The sequence below is a fragment of the Mustela erminea genome, chromosome 8 (genome assembly GCF_009829155.1).
Source record: "Mustela erminea isolate mMusErm1 chromosome 8, mMusErm1.Pri, whole genome shotgun sequence".
Lineage (NCBI taxonomy): Eukaryota > Metazoa > Chordata > Mammalia > Carnivora > Mustelidae > Mustela > Mustela erminea.
The window spans coordinates 95,683,408-95,710,251 of record NC_045621.1 but is presented as its reverse complement, the minus strand read 5'-3'; the positions used below and the strand labels follow the sequence as shown (position 1 = coordinate 95,710,251).

Sequence of the window (26,844 nt, the reverse complement as noted above, 5' to 3'; positions counted from 1 at the left end):
GCTCCCACAGGGGACCAGGATGCCGAAGGTCAGTTGACAGATGTGCATTGTGTCTCCATGGGGTCCCTGGTACTAATGGCTGCATTGGGGAAACTTATCAAGACACATTTCCTGTTTTCCAGGAGCTCAGATTTTGATATGGAAAGAAATAACTAAGTTAATCGAGGAGAAAATGTCAACTTGGAGTTGTGCCAGGTGGAGAATGTGCTGGGTTGACCGAAAAGGGGATATTGGCAGAGCTGTACTAGGAAGGAGAAGGAGGAGAGGGGGGTTTCAAGCTTAAAAGTTATGAATGTTGATGAGTTGGAGGGAAATCCCCAGAAGGTCACTTTGCCTTATGCAGGAGGGCTGGTGCCATCTGATGGCCATCTCCTCTGCGGGAGACAGAGCAGGCTGGGAGCCAGCAACATCACAGAGTGAACTTGACCTCAAGGCCAGGTGGGCCACCCACTTGGCTCTTTCAGCCCACAAAAGCCACAAAATCCCCTGAACCAAAGCCGCTTTTCAGTGGGAGAGGGCTATCAATAGCCATGTAGAAGCCCAAGGGTCAAAAATCCCTAGAAATCAATTATTCTCTTTTTTTTTTCTGCAAATGGAAAAATTTTAACCCAAGTGGACATAATTACAAAGCTATTTTGTTGGGCCCTTGCTAGTTTTTCCAGTTAAACAACAATTGATCCATATGAATCAATCTATATAAATTGCAGGTATGTCCCTTCTTTGTCTTGAAGAGAAAAGAAGTCTGAATTTCTACAGGACAGTTTAATTTTATTTCTGTCTTTTCCATTGGACCAATTTTTAAAAACCATGGTGTATACTCTAGGGGAAAAGTTCCATATGCCTTAAGTAATGTGGTCAGTTCAGGTTATACTTTCAATGTGATATAAATTGGATTTTTATCTTTATGTTGGGAAACACATTAGTAGGTTCTTAATCATTATTTGGGCATTTTGTAAATCATTAGAAATTCTCTGGCTTCAGGGCTTTTTTAGAACTCATGTTCTCTTTAGAAATTTAATAGCCACTCTGAAGTAATGTCTCCTATTTAATAAGATTTTCATTACTTTTACAAACTATACTCCAGTAAATTTACTGATTGATATATGGGGAAGGAGCTCAGATCAGACGGTTCTCAATAAATTAACAGGGAGGAGCATAACATTCAGAGGGGAAATAATGAATTACAAAATGCCTTACTCATTAAAATTAAGTAACCCTCAGTAAATGTAAATGAATAAAACGATAATGGCTCAGCGTTCTGTATTTTCCAAGTGCTTAGAGCAACCTTGCACATAAGCAGGGACCTGGTAAAGGGGAGGGGAGAGAGACTGCCTATATGTAAGTGGCTGCGTAGTGACACTGATGGTAACTTCAGTTTACCCTGATTCCCTTGGAAGATTTAATCAGTTTGTTCTCCAGGCCACCAAGTGAAAACAGTGTGACATTTTACTCGTCTTCAGAAAAGCTCTACTGCAGGCATAAATTCAATCCTGGGATTTTTTTTTTTTTTAGTTTGGCAAGTTTTAGGAGCATAGTTAAAAGACTGTAGAGTTTACTTCAGGCTTCTTTTCGCCTTTGTCTCAAGAACCCAGTTGGTGCTGTAAAATTGTCACTTTTTTTTCCATCAAAAGCTAATGCGTTGTTGAAGGATCTCGATTTGAATTTGCTCTGTCTGCTCTTTCCTGGCTGTGTAGTCTTGTGGAATTGTAAATCCATATAAATCTCAAAATCCTCACAGATGCATAGGAAAAGGGATAAATAATGCACATGCAGGTGATCAGCTCAGTGCCTGGGCCAGCCAGAGGCCCCACTGATGCGTGTTGAATCTAAGATGTGTACGAGAAAAAGACATGGATGCTTCCCCAGCTCCATGCAGCTTCTGCGGTCACTCTGTAGGTTCTATCACTGACCACACGGCGGAGCGGAAGGAGGGGGTACGTATCTGAAGAATGGGGAACTGAATGGGCCAGCAAGGGGCATGATTCTGGCAGAGGGGTCAGGAGCAAAGATATTTCTCCTCAGAATCGTGATTTGCAGTGGCTCAGTCAGCATCTGACTCTTGATTTCTGCTCAGGTCATGATCTCAGGGTCCTGAGATGGAGCCCTGCATCAGGCTCCGCACTCAACAGAGAGTCTGTTGGAGAGTCTCTCTCTCCCTCTGCCACTCCCACCGCCCCCTTTCCTTCTCTCACTCTCAAATAACCCTTTAAAAGAGAGAAAGAGAGAGAGAGAGACTCATGATTTCCACAAGAGGGTGCCAATGACAGCTGGGAGCTGAGGCCCAGTAACGTGAACTCTGGGTTTCCTGCCGTAAGTAGTGCATGCAGTAAGTAGTGCATGCATGCACATTGGTGAGGTAGGATATGAAGAATGGTGGCTAGGAGTGAGATGGAGAGAGGCCAGTGAAATCACCCCATCCCCTGTGTATACTGGAGTCTGAAGAAAAAGAGAACCAGCTTTGCCTCTAAAGCAATAGCCTCAGCCCTACTAGACCCAACACCTGTTTCTCCCACTAATATGTTGTAAGATCTACTTTTCTGTCCTGAAATAAAACTCATCAATAACATACCCTGCCTGCATATGAAATTTCAAGAAAGAATGATTCAAAATAATTTGCAATAAGGAAATACATATTTCAGTATAAATATAGTCAAGAAATAATACCCATACCCAAGAACTATAGTAGCAAAGGTATCTCCTGCCTTCTTACAATGAGTAAGACATTGTACTTAAGAAGCATAAAACATTCAACTGAACATGGTTGGCCCTTATATGGTAAGGGCTTATGGTTGCTTAAAAGTGATATCATAAAAGAGAGGTTGGTTAAAAACTGCCTATACAATATAGATGGACACACAAATATGCAGTTCCCATTAATGTGAGCACTACAAATACAGACTGATTTGGGCATGTCGTAATGGAGACTCACCTCATCTGAGTGACAGTGACATGGTCGCCCTGATTTCTCCAAAGTGGTAACAGCTTATGGGTGAAGTTCCAAAGAAAACAGAGTAGGAACATCCCTTGATTTACATGGAAATTAGGTTCCTGGGAAATTCGATGTATATTAAAACTGGGCCAAAGAGTTGGATTCTGTGACCCCACATGGAAGCTCAGCAGGGCAGGTGGAAGCTGATTAGGGAGTGGACAGCCTGCCTCGTGAGGGGTCTACGACCCCCGGTCCTCAGCCACAGGTTCACAGCTCCAGGCAGCACCCCCAGTCTTTGTGAGAACTGAATATGTTCTCATGAATGTCCAGAAAGCTCCCTTCCCATTACGCCCTGAAAGGATACAGGCATAAAGGTGGGAGCCAGTTTGGGTAGTAAATTTAGCCGTTAGAGAAAGGACCCTTCAGGAGTGGAGAATTGCCAGCTTTCATCCTGGGTTGCTTTGGACCCTTTGTTCTTAAAATAAAAGCTCCGATTTTAGAGCTTTGCTGAATCCAAATTGTCTTTATCAGTATTAAGGCTCCAATGTGATGCTAATGATTTGTCCTGAAACCATTCCAAAATTCTCGGTTTTTCTGGTAGCCTTATTTCTCTTTCTTTACATTTTGTATGTGTCATTACTCATCCTCCTATGACTTTAAAGCTTTTGGCTTTATTGTAATTTTCTCATTCCCTGTGTGTCCTGATCCGTGTCTTGTAACAGATACCAATTTGACCGAGGTGATTTTCAGGGCTGGGATGTGACCAAGAGTTGAACATTCCATTGTATCTTGGTGCAGCGTTGGGGGTTGAAGCCACCTATTGGGGGTAACAGCCACCATGGCGCCTGGTTTTGACTTTTCCAAGTGGGATTCAAGATGCGGAGTTATCACTCTTTTATTGTTCTCTACTTGTGGGTTCTCAGGAGGTTTTGATCATCAAGGAAGGACAAAAATGTCTTGTTAGCTACGCAAGTACAATGCCATAAAAAGCATAACGCTTCATCTAGCACAGAAGGCTTAAAAAAAAAAAAGTATTTGTGAGACTGAGGTGCTTTGTCTCTCTCTTCCAGCTGACGTCGCAACATCCTTATGCTGAAGTGTTCATCGGCCGGCCCCATGTTTGGACGGTTGACCTCAGCAATCAGGAGGAAGTGGAGGCTGCCGTGAAAGCAATTTTAAGTCAGAAGGTTGTGTTTTTTATTCCATTTTTCCCCATCTGTGCTGTGACCTGAAATGTTTGGAAAGCCTCACAGCACAGGCCCTCTTGTTGAGTAACTAGAACAATTCCATGTCAGCTTGACTCTGGGATTAGAAGAGCCACGGTGTAGGATTTGGCCCGTGGAGGGTTCATGGGTGCGCTGGCAGGTGGGAACAGAGCTGATGCCCCTGTGTGTGTGGATTCTCCAGAAGCTTTTGGCATGACTGCTGGATCCCAGATGCAATAGTAGGACTTCAAATTATGCTTGTCTCACTCTCACAGAGACCAGGATACACAGATCTGCTCCCCTGCCAAAAGTAAGAATGATAGGAGGTATTAAGGAAATACTGGGAAATGTTTTTATATAGCATTTATTTATTTGACTTTTTTTTAAAACCTAAACACTTAAATAGAATTTTGTATAAGTAACTAACATCTCCGGATTCTCCTGATCCATTTAGTAGGCATTTATTAAGTGCCTACTGTAGGCAGAGACCGTCTGAGCCACTTTAGGGGGCACTCACTCCCATAAACATAGTCGAGGCTGGCTTCCTGCCTATAGGAAGGCTTACCGTCCAGTGCGGATGGGCCAAGTTAACCTCTCCCAACCCCCTGGACTGCCTTCCACATTGGTGGAACTGCTCTGTATACTCCCCCTACTACACTATACTCTCTAACAGTTATTTAGGGGAAGCAGTAGGGGCGTGGTTGTAAGGAAGACAGCCTGGAATTAGCTTGGGGCTGGGGTTCCAACCCTGTCACCTACTAGCAGTGTCCCCTCGGGCAGTTACATAACCTCTGAGTCTTAGTTTCTTCATCTCTTTAAGTACTGTTACCTACTGTATAGGTGTTTGTAAGGATTCAATGAGGTCATGAATATAAAGCCCGTAAGTGTAGCATCTACTGCATAGTGAGTGTTTAGTTGGTATTTTTAAGTCACTATTAGTTTTACACATACAGTATTCTTATTTTTGTTATCAACAGTCTGGAATTAACTAGACTGTCAGCAACATGAGGGATGGAAATAGGTCTGTCTCGCTGCTCTCCTCTGTACCCAGCATAGTGATCTACCCAATGGATGGAGAAAGAAAGGAATAGGTATTTGCCGAATGTGTTCAGTGCCAGCGACAGGCAAAACATGGAGAAGTGGATATCGGGGGAAGCTTTCTGGAAAATGCAGCACTAGATTAAGTCTTTGAGGACAAGTAGGAATTTGCAAAGCTGAACTGAAAAGTGGACCCAGAAGGACCTGGGTTCAAGGCACAGTGTGAGTAAAGGGGAAGAGGCTGAGTGGAATGTGACCCTACCGGCTTACCTCACTATCTGCCACACATCGAGAGCTTCTCCACTGGAGAGTCATTCCTGAGGAGGCTGATGGTTCTGTCTTTCTTTCTTGAGTCCCTGAGTCCCTTAGGGTATTAGTTTCTCAGGACTACCATAACAAAGAACCACAACTTGCTAGTTTTAACAACGGAAATTTATTCTCTCACAGTTTCAGGACTAGAAGTCCAAAATTAAGATGGCAGCAGAACCATGCTCCCTCCGAAGCCTGGAGTGGGGGATTCTTCCTTGCCTCTTCTGTCTTCTGGAGGCCACAGGCTTTGCTTGACTACTTGCAGCTGCAGCACCTTAATCTGTGTGTGTCTGTCTGTCTCTCTCTGTTCCATTCTTGGAAGGACATCAGCCTAATTCAGTAGGACCTCATCTTAACTTGATTACATCTGCAAAGACCCTATTTCTAAATAAGGTCACATTTACAGCTACTAGAAGTTTGGACTTGTACAGTTGCTTTTGAAGCAACATAAATTCAACCCACATCACTTGGCTAAGTGCACATATCCCTGGAAAAGGAGTGATTTAAAATGTAACATTGAAGCAGAAAATCTTGGATCTTGGAGTACAAAACTTTTTAGGTGATAGGTCCCTTTTGTCAAACAAAAATCTAATGGGAATGCTTGATCCAGAAGCACAGAGTGAGACAGTGGGTTGTCTTTGCTCATGGCTACATGAAATTGACTCTCTTCACTCTGTGGAAACTCTAGTGCTCTACATTTTAAAACTCAGATCAACCTTTTTCCACCTTAGTCCCAAAATTATTCAAGACCATGTGAGAAAAAAAGTAATTAATAATAGTAGCTTTTATATCAAGAGAACCTCTTTCTAAACATCTACAATCACTATCTATCTTTATGAGCCTTATCTCATTTCATCTTTATGAGCATTGTTTCACATGATTCTTCTATAGATGAAAAGATTGAGGTTTAAAGAAATTAAGTAATTTACCCAAGATCACATAGTTAATAAATAGTAAAAACTGGATTAAAGCCTAGGTCTTTTTGACTGACATGTTAAGATAATACAAAATTTAGAAAATGAAAGAAGTAAAGGGAAAGATAAAAGTGGGAATGAAAACTGAAGTAATTAATGTGCTTAATACAAAAACTATTATCATTAAGATTATGCTTCTTAGGAATGGGTCAGAAATTGAATGCCAGTCTTTCTCATATTTACTCACAAGATTTTAAATTATGTGACACACAAAAAGCAAGGTAACATGACCCGTCATTAAAACCAGACCTAGAGATAGCCCAGATGTTGGAACTTACTAGAAAGCAACTTCAAGATGCTAAGATAAATATATTGAAAGTTTTGGTGAAAAAGATAGACAGTATATATGAACAGATGGGGAATTTCAACAGAAAGCTAGAAACTTTTTCTCAAAGCCAAAGCAAAAAATACTAGAACTGAGAAGATACTGGAAATGAAAAGCTCTTTCGGTGGCTTTATCAACAGAGTGTACATAGCAGAGGATAATATCAGTGAACTTTTCAATATCAATATTGAATTTTCCAGATTGAAACAAAAAGAGAAAAATGAATGAAATTAAGAAAAAACATAGGAGACCTATGGGACAATAGCAACTGCCCAATTTATGTATAATTGGAATATCAGAAGGAAGAGAGTATAGCCAGAAGACATATTTAAAAAGATAATGGCTAAGAATTTTCTGAAATGAATGACTGACATCAACTTGCAGATCCTGGAAGCTCACTGAACTCCAAGCAGAATAAATATGAAGAAAAACAAGTATACATCATTGCCAAAGTGCTGATAACAAAAAATTAGGGGCAAAAATCTTGAAAGCAGCCAGAGAAAAATCCGTTACATTTAAGGGGATAACAGTATGAAAGACCACCAACTTCTCATCAGAAATAATGGAGACCATAAAAAAGGTCCCTTGAAGGCAGAATGTGTAGGGTCTTTAAAACAGGTCATGCTGGGCGCCTGGGTGGTTCAGTGGGTTAAAACCTCTGCCTTCGGCTCAGGTCATGATCCCATGGCCCTGGGATCGAGTCCCACATCGGGCTCTCTGTTCAGCAGGGAGCCTGCTTCCTCCTCTGTCTCTGCCTGCCTCTGCCTACTCGTGATCTGTCTATCAAATAAATAAATAAAATCCTAAAAAGAAAAAAAACAGGTCATGCTAAGAATTCTGGATTTTATTTTAAGTATGATGGAAAGTTTTGACCAGGGGAATGGCATGACCTAGTTTACATTTTAAATCAGGAGAAATTGCAGAATGTGTCTGACTTAAAATCCTATGGTTAGTAGATAGAGGAGACAGTCAGGACTGAATTCCTGGTCTTCTGGTACCTTCCAAGATCATCTCTCATTGAGCGATGCCAAGCCACCACTGTCCAAGCTCAGCTGATTTCTGAGAGCTATTCCCTGTAGGAATTGTACTTGGACTTAGAGCAGTCAGTGGGTGCTAGAAGAGACAGGACATCTCACAAGAAGGGAAGTAAAAAGAAAGGGAAAAAGAGGTGGGAAAATAAAGGAAGCTTTCCAAAGCCAACAGGAACTACACAGTGTAGCCTGCAGGCTTCCTTCCTGTGGCCATGTGAGCAGTGGTCCTTTCCCACAGACCAAGATGGCCAAGAATATTTCCCCCTGTTTCTCCACAACTGGCCCTGCTTAGGTTGCTCCGTAACTGGATGTGCTGTCAGCATTCCCTTTCGTTCCCTTCCCCAAGGAGGCCTTGACTCCTTTCTGGAGGATTATCATGCAGAAAATTACCCCAGGCCCCTGCTCCAATCTCCACAATAGTTCCTACCTCAGGGGCTTGCCTGGCTTCTGTTATAGCCAAAGCCAGGAGTCTGGAGAACTTTCCCACACAGGGGACCCCATTCCTCTCCGCAGCAGGATGGCTAGTGGAACCCGCTGGCAGGGGTGGTTTAAGAATACAATTACCTTTTTTTGGTTTGCGTTTCCTTTATAGGAAAATCATTTGGCTTCATATTATTTAAAACAGTGAATGGGCCATCAAGCAATTAATGAGTCAGCATCCCTTTGGTTAAATTGGGTTTGGTTGGTAGGAGGACACAGAAAGAGTCATTTTTCTGTGTTTATGCACTGAGCCCTTTGAATTAATTCATTTCCATGTCTAAAGGCTGCCCTTTAGAATAAGTTGTAGGAATGATCTCCTTCCCACCACATAATTGGATCTGTTGATGTCGTGACAATGGCCACCTATACGTTATTTCACTCCAGGAATTCTACTTGTCACCACATAAATGATCCTAATATGCCAAGCTGTCTGTCATGGCTTCTTTCTGTTCCTTCTGTGGACCTTTGAGAAAAGACCTATCTGCAGGCCAGTCAGTAAGCCTCTAGAATCACCTGCAGAGGATGAGTAAACAAATATCCTCTGAAAGGAAAGAAAATTTTGCCTTTGGTATGAAGGGTTATGTCTGGGTTGGAAAGGGCACAGCTCATGCAAAAGCTTGAGGTGAGAAGGAGCAGGTTTGCAACACTGAAGTCAGTTTTCTGAGTATTTTGACCTCTTCTGAGGTGCTCTGTTGAGGAACGAGATGGCCCGTGTTCTTTCAAGAGTCCTGCCCTGATAGTATAATACTTACGGCTCAGCCTCTTTCACTTCTCTCTGCGCAGATGTAGGCAGGGATGCCGGAGATAAAAGCTGCGTGATGCATTATATGATCGTGGGTTTGAAGATACATTATGAAATTAATAGTCATGGTTAAAGAAGGGTTCATGTGTAATATGTGAATCGACACAGAAAAAGAGGGGAGAAGGTCCCCTGTGACCACGGGAGGATGTCTTCTCTGTCAACTGTCCCATTTTCCACAGGCCACAATACACAGGCATTCTGTCCAGCTCTCCACCCTGTACATTTGAGATTGGCAAGTGTAGGACTAAGTGGTGGCCCTCTGTCCTATTGCTGGCAGGTGCCCTTGGGCTCTCCGAAGCTGTCCCAGACTGGATTGCTAGTGAATTTATCCCAAATGTAAAGTGAAATTTCCATTTCAGATTGGTAATGCTTGCTGGATGCCCCCAAAACACAAGCCTTATACTGTGGGCACACACACTGTGCAGCAGAGACAAAAACCCTCAAGTCTTCCCCATCCCCAGGTGTCCAAATCATGATCACATTGCCTCCCTGACCCCAGAGAAGCACCTTCTGGAATTTCCTCCTGCCTTCTGATAAAGCTTGGGCTCCTTAGTATAGAAATCCTTCTGTGGAAATCCAGTGAACCTCTTCCCAGCCTTGTCTCCCCAGGCTTTGCCATCCCACGCTCTACCCACCTGCTGTTCTTGCATGTCTAACCTCCTGCCGCTCACACTAGCCAGAATGGCTTCCACATCTGGGCTTGCCAGAATCCTAGCTGGCTTTAAAAGCCCAGCATGAGCAGAAGTGTGCTTTGACTTTCTAGCCTCCGGGCCCCTTGGCTGAACTCTTTGTGGCACTTTATGACTCTGTTCCTGCCCCACACATTCTTTAGCTATGTGCTGACCTCACCTTCGAGTGCCGACCAGTGCTTTCCTCACCATCCTGGGTCCTTCCCCACTCATCATGTGCCCTTCTCCTAGCACTGAGCATACATCCATTCCGCAGGTGTTTGCTGCCTTCCTCCGTGAGCTACACAAGCCAACAGCCGTGGAACACCTGCCCTCTGGAGCTTAATCTCTAACTGATGATACTCCCCACCTTTTGTAGAATGCCTACTGTGTTCCAGACACCAAACTAAGCACTTTACTTTTTTTTTTTAAGATTTTACTTATTTATTTGTCAGAAAGAGAGAGAGAGAAAGCACACAAGCAGGCAGAGAGGCAGGCAGAGGTGGAGAGAGAGGCAGGCTCCCTGCTAAGCAAGGAGCCCGATGCGGGACTTGATCCCAGGACGCTGGGATCATGACCTGAGCCGAAGGCAGCGGCTTAACCCACTGAGCCACCCAGGCGTCCCGCCCTTTACTTTTTTTTTTTTTTTTCACATGACCGTCACCACACTTAAAAGAGGTAGATTTTTCTTCTCACCATTTTGCACATGAAGAACGTGAGGCTCAGAGGTGGTGGGCACTTTGCTCAGGGTCCCACAGCTAACCAGGAGCAGGGTGAGGTTGTAAACCCAGGTTGGTTACCATCCGAGTTCATAGTCCTATCCCCTCTTGAGGCACGTGAGTGTGCGTGAGTCAGGGGAGGACTGGGTAAGTGTCCTTGGTTCTCTGTCTCCTTTCGTGATACCATGTTCTGCTTCTACAGATTGAACCATACATGCCATATGAATTCACATGTGAGGGAATGCTACAGAGAATCAACGCTTTCATTGAAAAGCAGGTAAGGCTCTTCAGAAATCCTTTTATCCCATTACCACCGGGGGCTCTTATGAACATCTAAGAGCTACTGTATTTCTGGGGTTATTTACCTACTTTGCAAGACTCTAGAAGCTGGGTAATGGCTTGATGGAATTTTGAAGCATGCATTGTCGTGGTCATCCAAAAGACTTTGTCCTAGTTAAGAATGTTCTTTATGGGGGCGTCTGCGTAGCTCAGTCGATCAAGTGTCTGCCTTCAGGTGAGGTCATGATCTCGGTCCTGGGATCAAGCCCCACGTCAGGCTCCTTGCTCAGTGGGGAGCCTGCTTCTCCCTCTCCCTCTGCAGATCCCCCTGTTTGTGCTGTCTCTCTCTGTCAGATAAATAAATACATTCTTAAAAATAAATACATTCTTAAAAATAAAGAATATTCTTTGTGATTGTGGAAGGTCAAACTGGAAACTTAAAATGGGAGAGACTGGATAGTCAAGGCGAAGCCCTCCTGAACCATCAGACCTGTGCCCTGAATTGGTTCGGAGGGACATCACGAGGACTTAGGTGGGGAGGGGAACAGAGAGACAGTTCACTGATCCTGCCTGATCTTTGTTTCTCACCCTAAGAAAGGCAGGGGCTGAAACCAGGGGTTTCTAAGCCTTCCTTTAATATATGTTCAATAATTCCAAATATATTAGGACGTCTTAGTGGTTTTCAAATATCTTTTCAAACACGACCCCTTTTCAAATGAAACGTTACATGAAGCCTAAGAATAAAACAGATAAAAGGAGGGCTTCAGTGCTAAAGTGGGGGAGGGGGGCCCAAGAGTCCACCACCCCCAACAGAGCTTGCAAACTCTGGCTTGTGCTTGTGACAGTAAAGGCCAAGAGCACCACTGGCATCCTCCTGTAACATTTTAATTCCTTAGTCTTCAAAAGCAGCTCAGAGCTACAAATAGACAGATGCAGAACCCCTGTGGGCAAAGCACTATGAACTCCTTGACCACATTTCAGGAATGGGGGTCTCCTCTTAAAAGGCAAAGCAAAGTGTCTTGGGATGATCAAGAGATCTTTACACAATAGGGGATGAGGACCGTGCAGGCTAAAATAGAAATAGTGTGTTGTAAATGTAAGTAGTGTAGACAGGAGGTCCCAGGTAGGTTTCGAAGGGAAGGTTTGAGGCAACAGGCTGAAGAGCCCCGGGGCAGTCCTGGACGCTGCTGTTGGAGAGGGAGAGCGGTGGGCAGAGGCTTAAGGGAGGCGTATCTGGTATTCTGGGTGCCTGTTCGAGGCCAGAGGGCATGCTGTGGAGCCCCGCCATCTGGGTTCACAAGTTTTTGGTTTTATGATTTGGGTGCCTTACTCCGCCTCTCTGGGCCTTAGTTTCCTCTCTTGTAGAGTAAGGATAATAATAGACGTCATGGGGCAGGAAGTGCTTAGTACAGGGCTGGTCCGTAGTGTTCCATAAATGCAAACGAGTACTGTTGATCACTTAATAGATGATATTGTGTATCCTATCACAGTGTATTATTATATTGCGATATCATAGAATGGGGTATAATATGACTAAGCATCTGAATCACCGTCTCATTCAGTCTTCGTGTAGTGCCTTGATTGGCCACGACCTCATCAGCATCCTAACTCGAGCAGCCCTTTACGTGTAGACTTCACAGGAGTGCGTATGGAACACGTCCCCGCGCGATGTCTCATTTGATCCTCCCCGTATCCCAGGAGGCGGCAGGAATAGCCCCCCTCTCTGGGTGGCGGAACCAAGATTCACAGTCTCGGGCTAACGTGTCATGGACTCCAGGTTCCATGCTGGTTTGGTCTGAGTGCAGGCGTGTCCTCGCAGCATGGCCAGGGCTGGGGGCGGGGGCTGGTGTCCCGGCGCTGGGCTTGGCATCTTCATTCCCCTTCCCGCAGGTGCTGAGAGGACCTGCGGATTCTCCGCTGGCAGGGAGTTTTAAGCTGTCACAGCTCTTGTCACGGGAACCGATCTGAGATTGTAGCAGGATCCCCGCAGCTGCTTCTGAAACCCGATTCCTCCCCTCCTGTCTCCACTTCCTCTTGGGGAAGATGGTTCCTCGCTGCCACGCTGCCACGTATAGAGAGACTCTTCATCAGGTTTATTTGAAGACTCTTGAATCACAGCCAGTCCTTAAAAGTTCTCCTGTGGCCTGTTATCTGTAACTCTATTACCAGCTTTCCTTTCCAAGAGGAAGGTCGCATTCCCTAGAGTGACCGGGCACCGTGCCCCATAATGCAGGAGCATGCCTGGTCCATTCACCTCCATACCCCACGCGGCCTGCCCGGCACACAGTAGGTGCACAGTAACTCCCATCTGAAGGCATTAACAAAAATGAATGAGCGTGTGTGCACGTGCTTGTGCTTTTCATTCACGTGTCCCAGGTGCCAAAAAGCTCATCTTGGACTTTATGATTTGGAATACACGCTAATTAAACTGCCCTTGCACACCGCTCCCCAGCACAGACTCCTGCAGAGCCCACTGTTCAGACATCCAGAGCTTTCTGTTTTGTCTGCTGTGGTTGATTCCCACATCCACTGGGGAAATGTCAGCCGTAGTGTACTGTGGACTGGGCCGGGGCCTCAGCAAGATGGGAGGGAACGAGTCCCCATCCTCAGGTAGCTTCAGGCCCCCCCAGAGAAGCCATTCAGGACCACAGGCCATGCCACCGCCATAGGGTCGGACTCTGTAACAGTGATGTAACCGGATGCTTAGGGATCGCACCACTCAGCCTGCAGAGCAGGGAAGGCGGGGAGAGATGGGGAGAGTGTGTCCAGCAGCATTTTGTGCGAGATGAGTCCTTGACAGCAGACAGAGCGGTTATGAGAAGGACTGTACAGGTCAAGACAAAAAGGTCTGGGGGAAGAAAAGAAAGCATGATGAGTTATCGGAAGCTGAGTTGTGACCGAAGGGAGGTGATGTGAGAGACAGGGCTGGAGGAGGAAAGAATTCGTGAGTAGATCCTCAGGCTCCGCCAAGAATGCAGATTTGATCCTGGGATAGCAGGAAGCTCAAGAAAGGTTTTAATGCAGGATGAGGGCAGTGAGACTCAGATTGGTATTTTAGGAAAATTCCTTCTAGAAATCTTGCATGGGGGGCATTTCCTGTTAAACATTTTCTCGGTGCTGCTACACAAGCCAGAATGAGGCCAATTTTGAGTTAATCCAGACCTCCGTGGAGGGTTTTTTTGAGGCCATAATGTTCCCCCAACTTTAGAGGGGTACGGGAGGTCAAGACCCCATTGATTCAGTTTCGGTCTTCAGCCTCTAACAGTTCTCTCCAGGCCTCAGTATTTTAGAGCTCAGGGTGTTCGTTATTTTTTTCAGCTAGAATTTCATCAAAGAGCAGGGAGACTGGAACGAGGGGTGTTTCTGGTGTGAACGGAAAGCCTCGAGCTCTGAAGATTGGTGGCAGCTCAAGCTTCCCATCCCTTGAACTGTAGGAGCACTACAGCCCTAATTAGGCTGATCTCTGCCTTCAGAGTCTTCCGTGTGATCTGCAAGGGGAACAAGGAAGCTTTTATCTCAGAACCTTTTCAAGGTTGTCCATCACACTCACCCACGGCAACGGGAACCAGGGGAAGCCAATTGACAGCAATTGAGAAAGCCCCAGGCTTCAGTGGTTGTTGAGTGGCTGACAGCTGGAAATCTACCTCATACCCAGCCAACCCCGGGCTCACTCACCCAGTGGGAAAGAGTCGTGACTTGAGGGAAACCACTTGCTTTTTTCCCTTCATGCCCCGGTCCTGCACACATCACCACTGCTTGGCTGTACTGGAAGTGTTGATTTGGGTTGCATGTTCTTCCAAATCAGCACTCTGTTCGAAGGGCTCTCTCCAGCAGTGGGGGAACTGCGGGATGGTGCCAAGGCAAAAATCCCTTGTAACCTCAGATCAAGAGCAGCATTCTTCCCTAACCTGAGTGTCCAGGCCTGTTAAGGTTCTCGTGATGCATTTCTTGGGAAAGATTTAGGTATTTGCCTCAGGCCAGAGGGGATAGAACAGGTTCTTTTGAAGGAACGGCTATGTTCAGGTTGCTTTCTGCAATCCATGCCTATGTTCCTCATTCCTATTTTCTTTATTTCCCGTAAAGATCCTGTAAATGTGCAAGATGATTATGCTTGTATTATTTTGCAAAGAGCTGTGTAATTCATGTGAAAAACGTTCCAGCGATATGGAAGGAAAATGAGTTAACCTCAAGAGCCACTGTGGAATCAGCTTCAGCTCCTGGGAAATCTGGTTTCTCTGAGCCCATCTCGAACTCCCCAGCGAGTGTTCTAGATGCAAGGACAAGCCTGGTAGTGAATCCAGATAGTCCAGGGTAGCAAGCAGTGGTGGTGGAGCAGACAGGTTGCTGGGGAAGAGGAGGAGGAACTGGAACCGAAAAGGGAACAGGGTTGGCCCTAGATTGGGGAACGTTTGCTCTTTGGGGAAGTGAACAGCTGCTGTTGACCTAGCCATTCCTGATCGCAGATACTGACTGAAGAGTGCTTAAGGGCTGGAGGCCCCACTCTCCATGATCATGCGCATGTTCCTAACCTCCCCATCCTCTTGCTTCTTCTGTGCAGTGCGGATACCTACCCCAAAAGGTTGATGGAGGAATCAATAGACTAATGCAGGTATAGGGCCGAGAGCAATGCCTGACACTGAGTAGGGCCTCGGGAAGCCTCAGCTGCTTGCTGCTGCTGGAGCCCAGCCCCCAACCAAGGTGTGCTTTTTAGGGAGCCTCATTGAGACATAAGTTACAGACCAAAATTCACTCCGTGTAAGGATGCAGTTTAACAATTTTTTAATCACATTGATAAAGGTGTGTGGTTACTGCCAAGGTCTAGTTTTATAGCATTCCCATCCCCCCCAGAAATCTCACTTGATACCTCTTTTGCAGTCTTGGCCCCAGCCCCTAGGCATCCCAGGTTCTGTGTTCTGTTCCTGGAGATTTGCCTTCCCTGGAGATAACTGGCTTCTTGGACTCTGTGATGTTCATGAGGTCCATGCACATTCACATATCAGTACCTCGTTCTTTATGGTTATTATTATTATTGATGACTAGTGTGCTACTGTGTGGCTCTGCCACTGTTTATTCCTGCATTCACACCTGACCGACGTGTGTGCCACTCCCACCTTTGGGCGGGTGTGAAGAGTGAAGAGACCTTTGTAGACGTGAAAGCAGGCAGAGAACTTGAGGGCCGTCGGTGGGCGTCCCCTACTGGAGGCCACAATCACATCCCTCATCCCCACACTCCCTCCTGCCTCACCTGGTGTCATGCTTACCAGGACACCTTCAGGCTCTCCAGATGGTTCACCAAGCCTTACAAAGGTCCTGCTGCTATTTGCACTACTTCTTATCCTCCTGGCCCCCAAGACAGACTGCTGAGAGGATGCCAAACCAGCCCACAGTGAGCCACGAGCCAGGGTGTCAGGGAACCAACAGCTCACGTGAAGGTGAGCTAATAAGCCTGCCTGTTGAAGGGAACCCTCTGGTTGACTAAGAAACAGGCCAGTGGGGCGGCTCCGCATAGCCTTGAGGCAACATCCCTTCGTGTAGCCTCTACAGAGCCTTCTGCTGGGTTCCATTTATCCAGGGCTGCCCTGGGCTCTGCAAGTGCCCACACTGCAGTGCCTCACACACACACATCCCCGCCACTGTACAGGGCAGAGGCCCCCCACTCTGTGGAAGGGCGAGAACAAGGAGCCGAGCGGTTGCAGAGCACCTGCCGCTGGCCAGCCTTTGGTCAGTTCTGACAGCCCAGATCTGGGCCTTCCCACTGGAAGCACTTTTCCTGGTCTAACACAGCAGAACCTTTCCCCTCGTTTCAGTTTTACCCCTTGGACTGTTCCACATACCACATAAGGCGAACGAGTAAGAGACCATTTCTTAAGGGTCCACCAGACCGAACAGCTGTAGCGATACTGCCCCCAGGTCTAACTGCCTGTAGACATCTAGAGAGATTCTGTGCTTTCTTACAAGCTGTAAAAGCCAGAACTGGAGCCTTCGGCAGTGTGGGTTTCCGGCTCCCCAGCCTCATCCAGGGGTGGGCCACGCTGAGTCCCGGAAGCAGGGAGAAGAATCCTCACGGAGCCTCTAGTGATGTTCGGTGTAATCTGATTTGGTTTCCTGGATGTCCAGCCATTTGGTATGCTCACACGCAGGCTTTGGCATTGCATTTAAAATCTCTTTATGATAATGCCTAAAGACTATACAAGTTCTCAGATTGCTTCTAAAGAAGTAGAAGCCAAGTTGCTTGCATTAGGCAGCCAGAGAAACAACCAAAAAGCAACACTTAACCTTTTCCAAATATCTGTGCACCTTCTCAGCTTTGATCAGTGACTCCATTGATCATGGTGTGTTTGGTGACAGCCATCCTCACAGGATGGACAGAGCACCAAAGGGCAGCCAGTAAGCTTCTGTATGCTGCCAGGTGAGAGAGCCACAGCCACCAGTGAACTCCATGACCCAGTTCGCAGTGCCGTGGTCTGTGCTGTCACGCCATCCCCCTTAGTAACAGCTCCCCGTCCAGGGTTATTGTGCCGCGTGGGCTTAAAATGCACATGGATTGCACTCACGATTACCATGAATCAGGCGCCTGGGCGGCTGAGTTGGTTAAGAGTCTGCCTTCGGTCCAGGTTATGATCCCGGGGTCCTGAGATCGAGTCCTACATGGGGCTCCAGGGTCAGCAGGATGCGTGCTTCTCCCTCTACCCTTTACCCCACTCGTGCTCTCCCTTGTTTGCTCTCTCGCAAATAAATAAGTAAAACTTAAAAAAAAAATCGTCATGAATCTGAGGAGTTAGATAGGGTCTTCCCACCATGCATCACTTTCAGAAGGTTAGGCTGGGTCCTCGTGTGTCTAAATAATCCAGTGTATTCCTAGCATCTCTGCAGTGTGAGGCTCTCTGGAATCTTCTGTTTTCAGCTGCTGTCAATCCACTTCCGAGGTGTCTCAACCACACACAGCAAAGGGTTTCTGTCTGTTGGCCACCAAACTCACTCGGGCTCTCAAGGAGTCCAGTCCCCTCACGATGAGAGTCGTGGGACGCGGAGGACCGCAGTGGGCTTGCCTTGCTCGTTGGGGTCCCCATCATTGATTGGAAAAGGCTGGAAGGGAACCTGCCCTGTGTCACCCTTCTCAGCAGGTCACAGCATGGCCTCCTTCGGGAAGAGGGCGACGCAGGGGCCATAGGAAGTCATCAGTGTCATCACCTTCACTTTCCTGATGAAGCAGGAGGCGCCCTCACAGCTGCTACCTGCAGAGCCTGGGCGGCATTCCCTTTGGTCTTTTCTACTTTCTTTTGCTCACTAAAGTAGTACAAGCACAAATTTGAAAAAAAAAAAAAAAAAAAATGCAAGCAATACAAAAGCGCCACCCTGGATGCCGCTCTGACCTGATTGCCGCAGCTGCACCCCCTCATTGTAAGGGACCGAGCAGAGCCGGAGCCACCCGCAGTTCCAGGCCCACCTGCAGCGCTCCACGAGACCAGCCCAGGGGGCTGGGGGGCCTGAAACACTTCCTATGCGGGTGCGGGTTCTGGGAGCCCAGGGCCCTGAGCTTATAAATCCACTCCTCATCCACACAGACCAAAAACAGGAAACATGAGGGAAAAGGAAGATATTCCAGAAGGACATTCACTGGGAAGGGAATCTCCTGCCACCTCCGGACTCCGTTCCCCTCTCGGTGGCCCCCATGCCAACTGGACAGATTCTTGTAGGAGCATATGCACGTTCGTAAGCACCTTTCCAGCCTCTCCCCGTCCCGTGCTTGGCACACATGGAAACACACTTCCACTATCCTTCACCCGGCTTTTTTCAGCCCTCAGGATGTCCTGAAGAGGTTTCCATGGCAGTACATGGAGATCTGTTACATTTTGGAGTATTGTGTTTAAACAGCTAGTGAAATACAGCTTTTAGATTACTTCAGATCTCTTGCTTCTACTCTTAACACTGCTGCTGTGATGTCCTGGGTGGGTTTCTTTGGACCCCGTGTGTCCCCATAGGTCTGTAGGGTGGGTTCCTACCATAGAATTCAGAGCCCAGGATCCTGAGCAGCTCTGAGCACTCCCGAGGGCACGCCCGCCCAGAAACAGTGAAGCAGGCCTGGCTCTTCAGGTCTCCTGCAGGGTTGTTGCCTTCTGCATGGGGCAGCCTGACTAGGACTCCAGATCCAGTGTGTGAACAGAGCGAGCTCCCCGTATGGCTAGTGCAGGAGTTCCCACCGCTGGTGCCTGCTCAGGGTATAGCCGGAACGCAAGCCTGGGGTGGCCGGGCAGAGAGCTTCCTGCTCTTTCCAGGCCCTCTCTCCAGCCCGGCTCGGTCAGCACGCTTGTCACCCCCCTGCTCCTTCACTGAGCCACACGGTCGGCTTCCTGGCCCAAACAGGTCTTCCTGCGTTCCCTCTAGAGCCTGAAAGTCACTAGCTCTCCCCCACACCGGGCGCCCCTGCAACTGCTGGGCCACGGGCACCTCTCCCTGCCAGGTTCCTTCGCCTCCTGTCACATGTCCTCAGGCTGGTTCCCTAGTGGAATTAGCATGGCCTTAAGACTGTTTTCAACTCAGGAACTCTGAGCCCCCACCAAGGCCCTGACCGTGAGGCGGGCTCCACCCGCCCTGCCTGCAGACCCCTCCACGTCACTAGTCAAAGCTAGCGCTTGCCCAACAGTGTCTCCCCCTGGGTATCTGCCGCATTAGGTAGACACTGAAAACGCCTTTGGATTAAGAGCTAAGAACAGAACGGCTGGTGAAGTTGGGCCTGGAGATGGACCTTCAGGGATGGAGGGCTTCGAATAGCGGGACTGAAGGTGCCGGTAACGAACAGTCCCCATCCCCAGCGGGCACGATGCTGTACATATGCCATGGGTTACTGTCACCTCGAGCCCTGTGTGGTCGATACTCTTGCCCCCTTTGTGGATGAAGCAGACATGTCCCTGACCAAGGAACTCGTCCCAGAGGAGCCTGTTCCCACCAAGCCTGCTCAGCTCCCACCTCCTGGACTTCACTGCTCTCTCCACGGCACGGGCTGCCTCTCCTTGTCTGGGCCGCTGGGCAGGCCGGATCCCTGCCTGAGTCCTTGCTCCCCGGACTGACAGCCTCCTTGTCATTGTAGGACTTCTGCCATGGGCAGGTGATGTGGCCACCCCTGAGCGCCCTGCAGGTGAAGCTTGCTGACCCCGGCCAGTCCTGCAAGCAGGTGTGCCAGGAGAACCAGCTCATCTGCGAGCCTTCTTTCTTCCAGCACCTCAACAAGGACAAGGACTTGCTCAAGTAAGTGCTGGGGTCATCAGGGCCAGGCCAGCCTCCAGCTCGCCTCTGGGTCATGTCGGAGTTGGCTGAGAGGGACGAGCCTTAGGGAGCAGGTTGTGGCATGGTCCCCCCGACCCCGCCCACTGCCACACTCCCCAGAAAGCTAGGACCAGCAGTTTTGTTGTTTGGTGGATGAGGTCACCTGGCACACTGACAGATTGAGAGTTCGAACGCGGGTGTTATATTTGCAAAACTAAGGCCGGTGTTTGGAATCATAGATTGTGGAAAAGGTTCGGTGTGTTATGTTATACCCGAGAACTGCAGGAGTGGAGATGGGCTCAGAAGCACAACCCCGGGAGTGCGAAAGCAATGAAAAGTAAGGGTTGGGAGCTGGCACTGAACTGCCCACAGCAAGTCGCCTCACCACCTTCCCCCTCCTGCGGCCCCTGTCCCCTCTTGCACTTGATTCCAGCACCGTTGGCACGTGGAGCACAGCAGGGGCACAGCAGGCCTGACAGTGCTGGGTTCCACAGCAGGGAGGCGGGGTGGCATGGGAAACACAGGCCAGAGCGGCACCCAGACCCAGACAGGGCTCCCCTGGTGGCTGGAGTGCTTCCCCTCATGCCTGCATTACTTGGTGCGATCCCATTCCTTTCCCTTGGCATTTGCAGACCCCAGATTTCTATGTGAGGTTTCTGCTGGCCTCTGATTCGTGACCCCTGTGAGTACTAAGTCTGTGTTCCCTGCTTTCATTACACCCACCCTGGGCCTTATCTGACTTAATCACTGAGCCCTCAAAAAGCTCTGGTGAAGAGACTTGCTGTCCCAACCCTAAATGCTCAGCAGAGCAGTGGTACCGTCCAGTCCTGAAGTAGAGATTTAAGAAATGGACTGTGCTCGCCGCTCATGGCCTGCCTTTCTCCAGTGCTGGCTTCATGCCTCGTTGCAGTGGTCGGTCATCTGTGGTCATCTGTGCACAGATGGCTGAGCTAGCCTCGTCCTGGCGATACATCGTCTTATTCTCAAGCATGGTATAAAACCTTTGTTCCAGAGAGAGCGTGGCCTCTCACATCTCGCCTGCGGGAAAGCGCCTCTGAGTAGAGGTGTGGAGGATGCTGGGGTTTCCCCTTCTTTTTATGTGAAGACCGAGCTCAAAGGCCACATTGATTCCACTATTAAAACAAGGCTGAAGAGAGTCAGTATGGCGCTGTCCTCTGTCACCACAGAAACTTTGTGAGAGGGGGTAGTGGTCTGCTACATAAAGATGGTTCTAGAATGTGCTTCTCCATAGCACATATCCTGAATTCTGGTATCCGGGGAAGGGCTTCCTACTGGCTCCTTTGGCTACCTCTCTAGCAAGGTAGTTTTTTGAGAACACTGAGTATCTCTCTCTCTCTCTCTCTTTCTCTCTCGCTCTCTATGGAAGTCTGGATTTGCTGGAAGTAGATTAGGGACAGTGCACACACAGCTGTCTCCGTGCAGTTCCCATCTCCACCTCTGGAGAAGGACAGATGAGAAGCTGCATCCTGGGAATGGAAGCCAAATGGAACTCCTCTACAGCACGGCCCTTCCTTCCCAGCCAGGCAGGAGTCAGGGCTCCTGCCCGGGTCAGAGACTCAGGATCTGGCTCAGATAGCACAGGGTCCCACACAGCCGGCCTGTCTCCGGAGCAAAGGTCTAGGTCCAGTGCAGGGATAGAAAGGGGAGCCAGTGGGTTAATTTTCTCTGTTCCATCCATCTTCTCCCCTATAAGATTAGGGCAGCCCGTATGATGGTGAGAGAATGTACAGCTGAATGGCCCCTTCGTCCAGAGAGCCTTGTGCCGTGGAGCAGGATTAAGGCTGCCAGGCTGAGACCAGAAAAGCCAGGCCCCTCCCCAAGCCTCCCTGTGCACCTCCTCATACTCTGCAGAGCCCATTGAGGGCAGAGGGCCTCACGGAGCTGTTCCGTGGCTAAGCCCTGTGCCATGGGACTGCTTCAAAACCCTCTCCCAAACCCCACTGTAGCCATGTGGGTTTTCTCCCAAGGAGGCAGCACTGAACGCTAATTCCATAATAAATCTGTCTGAGATTAATTCCCTGAATGTAAGAGGCCTGTTGAACACCTTGTTCCTGCATTTGTAAATACTGATAATGCTGTAAAGCTCCAGCTATCTGGAGGTCTGTTGAGGGCCTGCTCCATATGAGGCAGTCCTGACTCATCCATATTCATGGCCAGTTAGCAAAATGAGTGGCTCCTCCAAGCCCATGCTACTTTCTCTTCTCCACCTTGGGGCCGGGTTCTCAGCTTAAGCTCCTTTTAAGTCTTTGGTGCTCATGACCTTGAAGAATGATTGAAGAACCTTGAAGAACTAACTGTCTATCCCTACTGTGTAGTAGGAATTTGCATCACATAGATCAGGCCCTTTGGAGTTTCCTGTGCTGTCATCTCGAATCAGGGGCAGTGAGGCAGCTGGTCGTGGAGCTCCCGTTCACACAGGGCACGGTGTAAGTGCTGGGGGGTGCCCCAGACGCTCATGCCCAGAACATGCATAATTCAGGCACAGACCAGGGGGCGGGGGTTCAGAGGCAGAGGCCCCGGGAAAAGCCAGAGTCCAAGCTGGGGTTGGCCCCAACGGCAGGACCTTGGCTCCATAAGTAGGGACATGTGTCACGGTGACACCTTATTTATAATTTTGCTACCTTTTCAAGTTACAGCTTCTAAAATATTAAATGATCGAGTTAGGCATTTCTTTTTGAAGTTGGGGAATTCTAAACCATGGAGTCTAGACCATGAGCACTTTGGCGGCTGAGTCAGAGAGGTCATGAGTGAGTCTGGGGGACTTGGTGGATTCAGGGCAGGAACAAGCAGGGCAGGGGCTGAGGGAGGGGAGGAGTATAACCAGTAGGTGGGGTCCTGCTGGCATCCCTTCATCCTGTGTCCGTCTGTCTCAGGAAGGACGAGTTGTCTCTACCTCTCAGGACGTAGGCAGCCCCCTGGGAAGGTGGCCAGAGCTGTAAATGCGAACCCAGGGCCGCTGGGCCTCAGAAGCCCCCTCCCATCCTGCACGAGGCCAGCTGCAGGGAGGTCAGCCCCTTTGGGCCCTACAGAAAGGAAGCAGCAGCGTGCTTGATGTCTGAGTGGAGTGAGAGTGTGTGTGGCCAAGTGTGTGTGTGAGAGAGACAGACAGACAGACATCACAACAGGGAAGCAGAGGCATTACCGTGCGCGCTCTGAAAAGGGAAGAGATTCACCAGTGGGGAGAGGGGAGGCTGGTTTCCAGACACACTCCAGCAATGGGGGAAAATCCCCTCAGCTCTCTGACTCTGGCCCGAGGATGGTAGAGTGCTTCTGCCTGCCTGCCTGGGGCTGTGGGACACAGACTGGCACGCTCATAAGAGGGAGCGCCTCTTGGGGGCCTGGTGGTGCGATGGCCTTCACAAGTGTCTGGAGCCATCTGCACCCATGGCCCCATCCCCTGAACGTTCAGTGAGCTGCCCCGTGATGGGTCACCTGTCGTGCTGGGGACTGTGCCCTTTGTGGTGGTCTCCGGACATCATCCGTAGCAGGCTTCTTCCACGGCGGCTTCAGCTGAGATGTGTTCACGGACACATGCACGTGTGTGCTCACTCCTGGGAGCACGTGCTTAGAGGCTGCCTGGGTGACCCGGGACAGGAGCCGGAGGGTTTCTGCATGGCTCCTGTTAAACCCCCCGCCATGGGGTCTGAGAGTTGGAGAGCTTTCCACACTTCTGGTTAGCAGTGCACAAGGCACCTGGCTTGAGTTAAGACATAGCAGCTGCTCTAATTCACCTGAACAAATAAATAACCTAAGCCTCTGTATTCTAAAGCTCTGCTCCATATGGAATCCTGTAGTGCATAGCTGAGTTCTGGAGACCCCTTTCTGCGGGTAGGCCAGCGGGGGTATCCTGCAGAGGACCTGGTAGCCCCAAATCTCCGACTCACCTTTTTTTTTCAAGGAAATCCATAAATCCGCACTTCCTGCCCTTGTTTTCATGGTCTGTGACCTTCCTGGTCTGGGTGCCTACATCTCCCAGCTGGCACACCACGGCTAGAGGAGTTAGGGCCGTTGGGAGAGGTCGTAAAGCTCCCTTGTGACTGCGGGAGCTGCCTACAGTGGGATCCTCACCCTGTTAGCAAGACTGGAGATCTCAGGGAACAAAATGAAGATGGTTGGCACATTCATGGCATGGGGTGAGGGAGGGAGGTGGCAGAGCCCATCTCGTGTCTGCCCGGCCAGGGTGACCATGATCATGATGATGGTGGTAGAGCCACACTCTGCCAAGTGCTCTAGGAGCACTGATTTCTGCACCTCCTCCCTGAGTTGAGGATTTTCTGTCCCCACTGTACTTAAGAGGAAACTGAGGCAAAAGGAGGCTCATAGAGATGAAGTTGGGACTCAAACACAGGACTGCGCGGCCCGCTACACTCTCTTCTTTGAACTGGTCCCACCTGGCATTTGGGACGCCGTGCTGGACACCTGCTGAGGCATTCTTGCTCTCAGGGCCATGGGGTGGCTGGGACCAGTGTATCCAAGGCCAGAGGAGAAAGGACACAGCTCTTGTTTGAGATCACATGCCGGTGCTGTTGGTTACCCCCAGCCCTGCAGGCAGTGGCCCCAGTGTCAGGAAGCAAAGGCACCACGGTCTGGGTCTCAGCTGTGGGAAGAAGACGGCAGGAGGAGCAGGAGCGCAGGTTTGCAGTCAGGGCTTGGATTCCCAGTCCTGCGTCCGGCCCAGCGGTCCTGAAGCCTCAGACACTAACTGTCAAAAAGGGGGAGGGAGGGAGCCTGCTACGGCCATGGACCAAGATGACTGCAGAGTTCCAGTGACTTGATGCCCTGGGACCCCTGCCATCCGCCAGGAGAGCATCTGATGGGAGACTAAGGCCATGTCACATGAATCCTTTTAAACCACCAATAAAAATATTAAACAGAGTTCTTCAGAATATTTAAATAATGCCTGTCTTTGCCCCACTCTCACCCGTCTGAGATAACCATTGCTAAGGCTTGAGGGGGTAGCCCTCTCAAGTTTCGAAGTGCATACACGTACAGGTTGGTCCCCAGCATCTCCTCCGGTCACTTGCCTTCCTCGAGGTCAGCTCTCCGCGCTGGTTCTTGCATTTCTACCTAATTCTTTCTCAAGGGCTGCAGGGACCTCTGAAAACACAGAACGTGCTGCAAACCCTTCAACCCTTCCTTCCCCACTGGGTGAGTATTCGGGTTATTTCCATCTTGTCTCCCTTACAGCACTGCTTCGGTAGGCAGCCTTGAATACACATTCCTGCACACATACCTTTCTCAAGTGTGGACTCCTGGGGGGAGGGCATTGCTACGTCAGAGGGTGACTACCATTTCCTTTTTATGACAGGTGGCCCCAGTGTGCTCCCCACACCGCAGGAGGCGGGCCAGAGAAGCCAGTGACAGGACTATTCCTACCTCTCCAACACACATGCCTTTCTCTTCCTTTTCAGGTACGAGGTGATCTGCCAAAGCTCGGAGCTGACCAAGGACATCCTGGTGCCCTCCTTCGACCCCAAGAACAGGCACTGTGTGTTTCAAGGTGACCTCCTGCTGTTCAGCTGTGCGGGCGCCCACCCCCGGCACCAGAGGGTCTGCCCCTGCCGGGACTTCATCAAGGGCCAGGTGGCTCTCTGTAAAGACTGTCTATAGCGGCCCCTGGCTCGGCCCCGCATTCACTCTGCCGGGGGGAGAAACAGGGGCTCCAACCCCAACGGGACAGGGCCGGGGGACAGACATCATGTCATTCAGGGACTCTCCCCAGAGCCTGAACTTTATGCTGGGAGGTTTCAATTTGGTATTGCTCCTTCTGTGGTCCGAGCACCAACAGCGGAATCCTCGCCGAAACAGAAGGAGCAGACGTCAGGGCAGGAGCCTGGCTTCTCCTTGGCACAACTTCCTTTTTATTTCTTGAGGAGACTGTCACTGCAGCTGCTCCAAGGCAGGAAGAGAGTCTCAAGATTCATTGAAAACAGAACCAGAGGAGGAATGGAGCTTGTCGGAAAGAACTTTCTAAGGCAACATTCCTAAACCCATTAACTTATTTATTTGGGAGGGAGGGAGGGGGAACAGGGAGGGCAAAGAGGGACTGATCACGTCTTGTTTCTCTGATTTCCCACTGTTTACTGTCCACCTTCACTGTATTATTACTCCTGTCTGCTTCCAAAAGGAAGCAGGAGGGAGACAGGGTGCACTGTGGGGCTGGTGGCTCCCTTGAGGGCAGCTGCGGGGACCTAGCTCCTCAAAGTGGAGAGTAGCAGAACAAAAGAAAGTCTCGTGTATGCTTGACAGATGGCAGCTAGAGAACAGGCACCTCCTGGGCGTGGGGGGGACAGACCCGTGTTGTCCTGAGAGCCCAGCCAGGGACCAAAGATGGGGCCGTTTTGCAGTGAGAGCTCCTTTCCTCAACCCTCCCCCCTCCTACCCCCGTCACACGCATGCACGTGCGCGCACCTTGGCCCCACACCTTTCCTTTAGGAAAGAAAAACAGGATTGGGGAATTGATATTTGCTGGTTGGTGGTGAATCCACCCTCTCTCCAGTGCCACTGGAAGGAGGAAAGTAGAAACATGGGTCACGCTTGTTTACTCCTGAAGCAGGTGATCCGAGCTGGGGTGTGGACAGGCATGAAGCCGGCCCCTAAGAACCAGTGATGCCACCACAGCTGTGCTCCAGACAGGTGGACTTGTGTTCTATTCCTTCTTGTGTCTCCTGTCACCAGAGTTGCAGGAAGGAGGCTCTCCATGGCCCTGATGTTGGCAGGGGGAGGGGGGGCAGGCCGGCTGGATGTACTGTGTGGTCCTGGCGACCACCCGTGGGTGCATGGGTGTGTGTCTCACATGG

General features: G+C 49.3%; 1 protein-coding gene across 1 annotated transcript in view; it reads left to right on the top strand.

The window, feature by feature from the left end:
- MGAT5 (alpha-1,6-mannosylglycoprotein 6-beta-N-acetylglucosaminyltransferase) overlaps nt 1-26,253 on the top strand; it is a 209,153-nt gene extending 182,900 nt beyond the window's left edge. The window contains 4 exon segments of the mRNA XM_032354087.1: nt 4,000-4,116; nt 10,683-10,757; nt 19,848-20,005; nt 25,456-26,253. Of these exon segments, the coding sequence (XP_032209978.1) occupies nt 4,000-4,116; nt 10,683-10,757; nt 19,848-20,005; nt 25,456-25,654 (549 nt within the window). The 3' untranslated portion in view covers nt 25,655-26,253.
- The last annotated feature ends 591 nt before the right edge of the window (nt 26,254-26,844 follow it).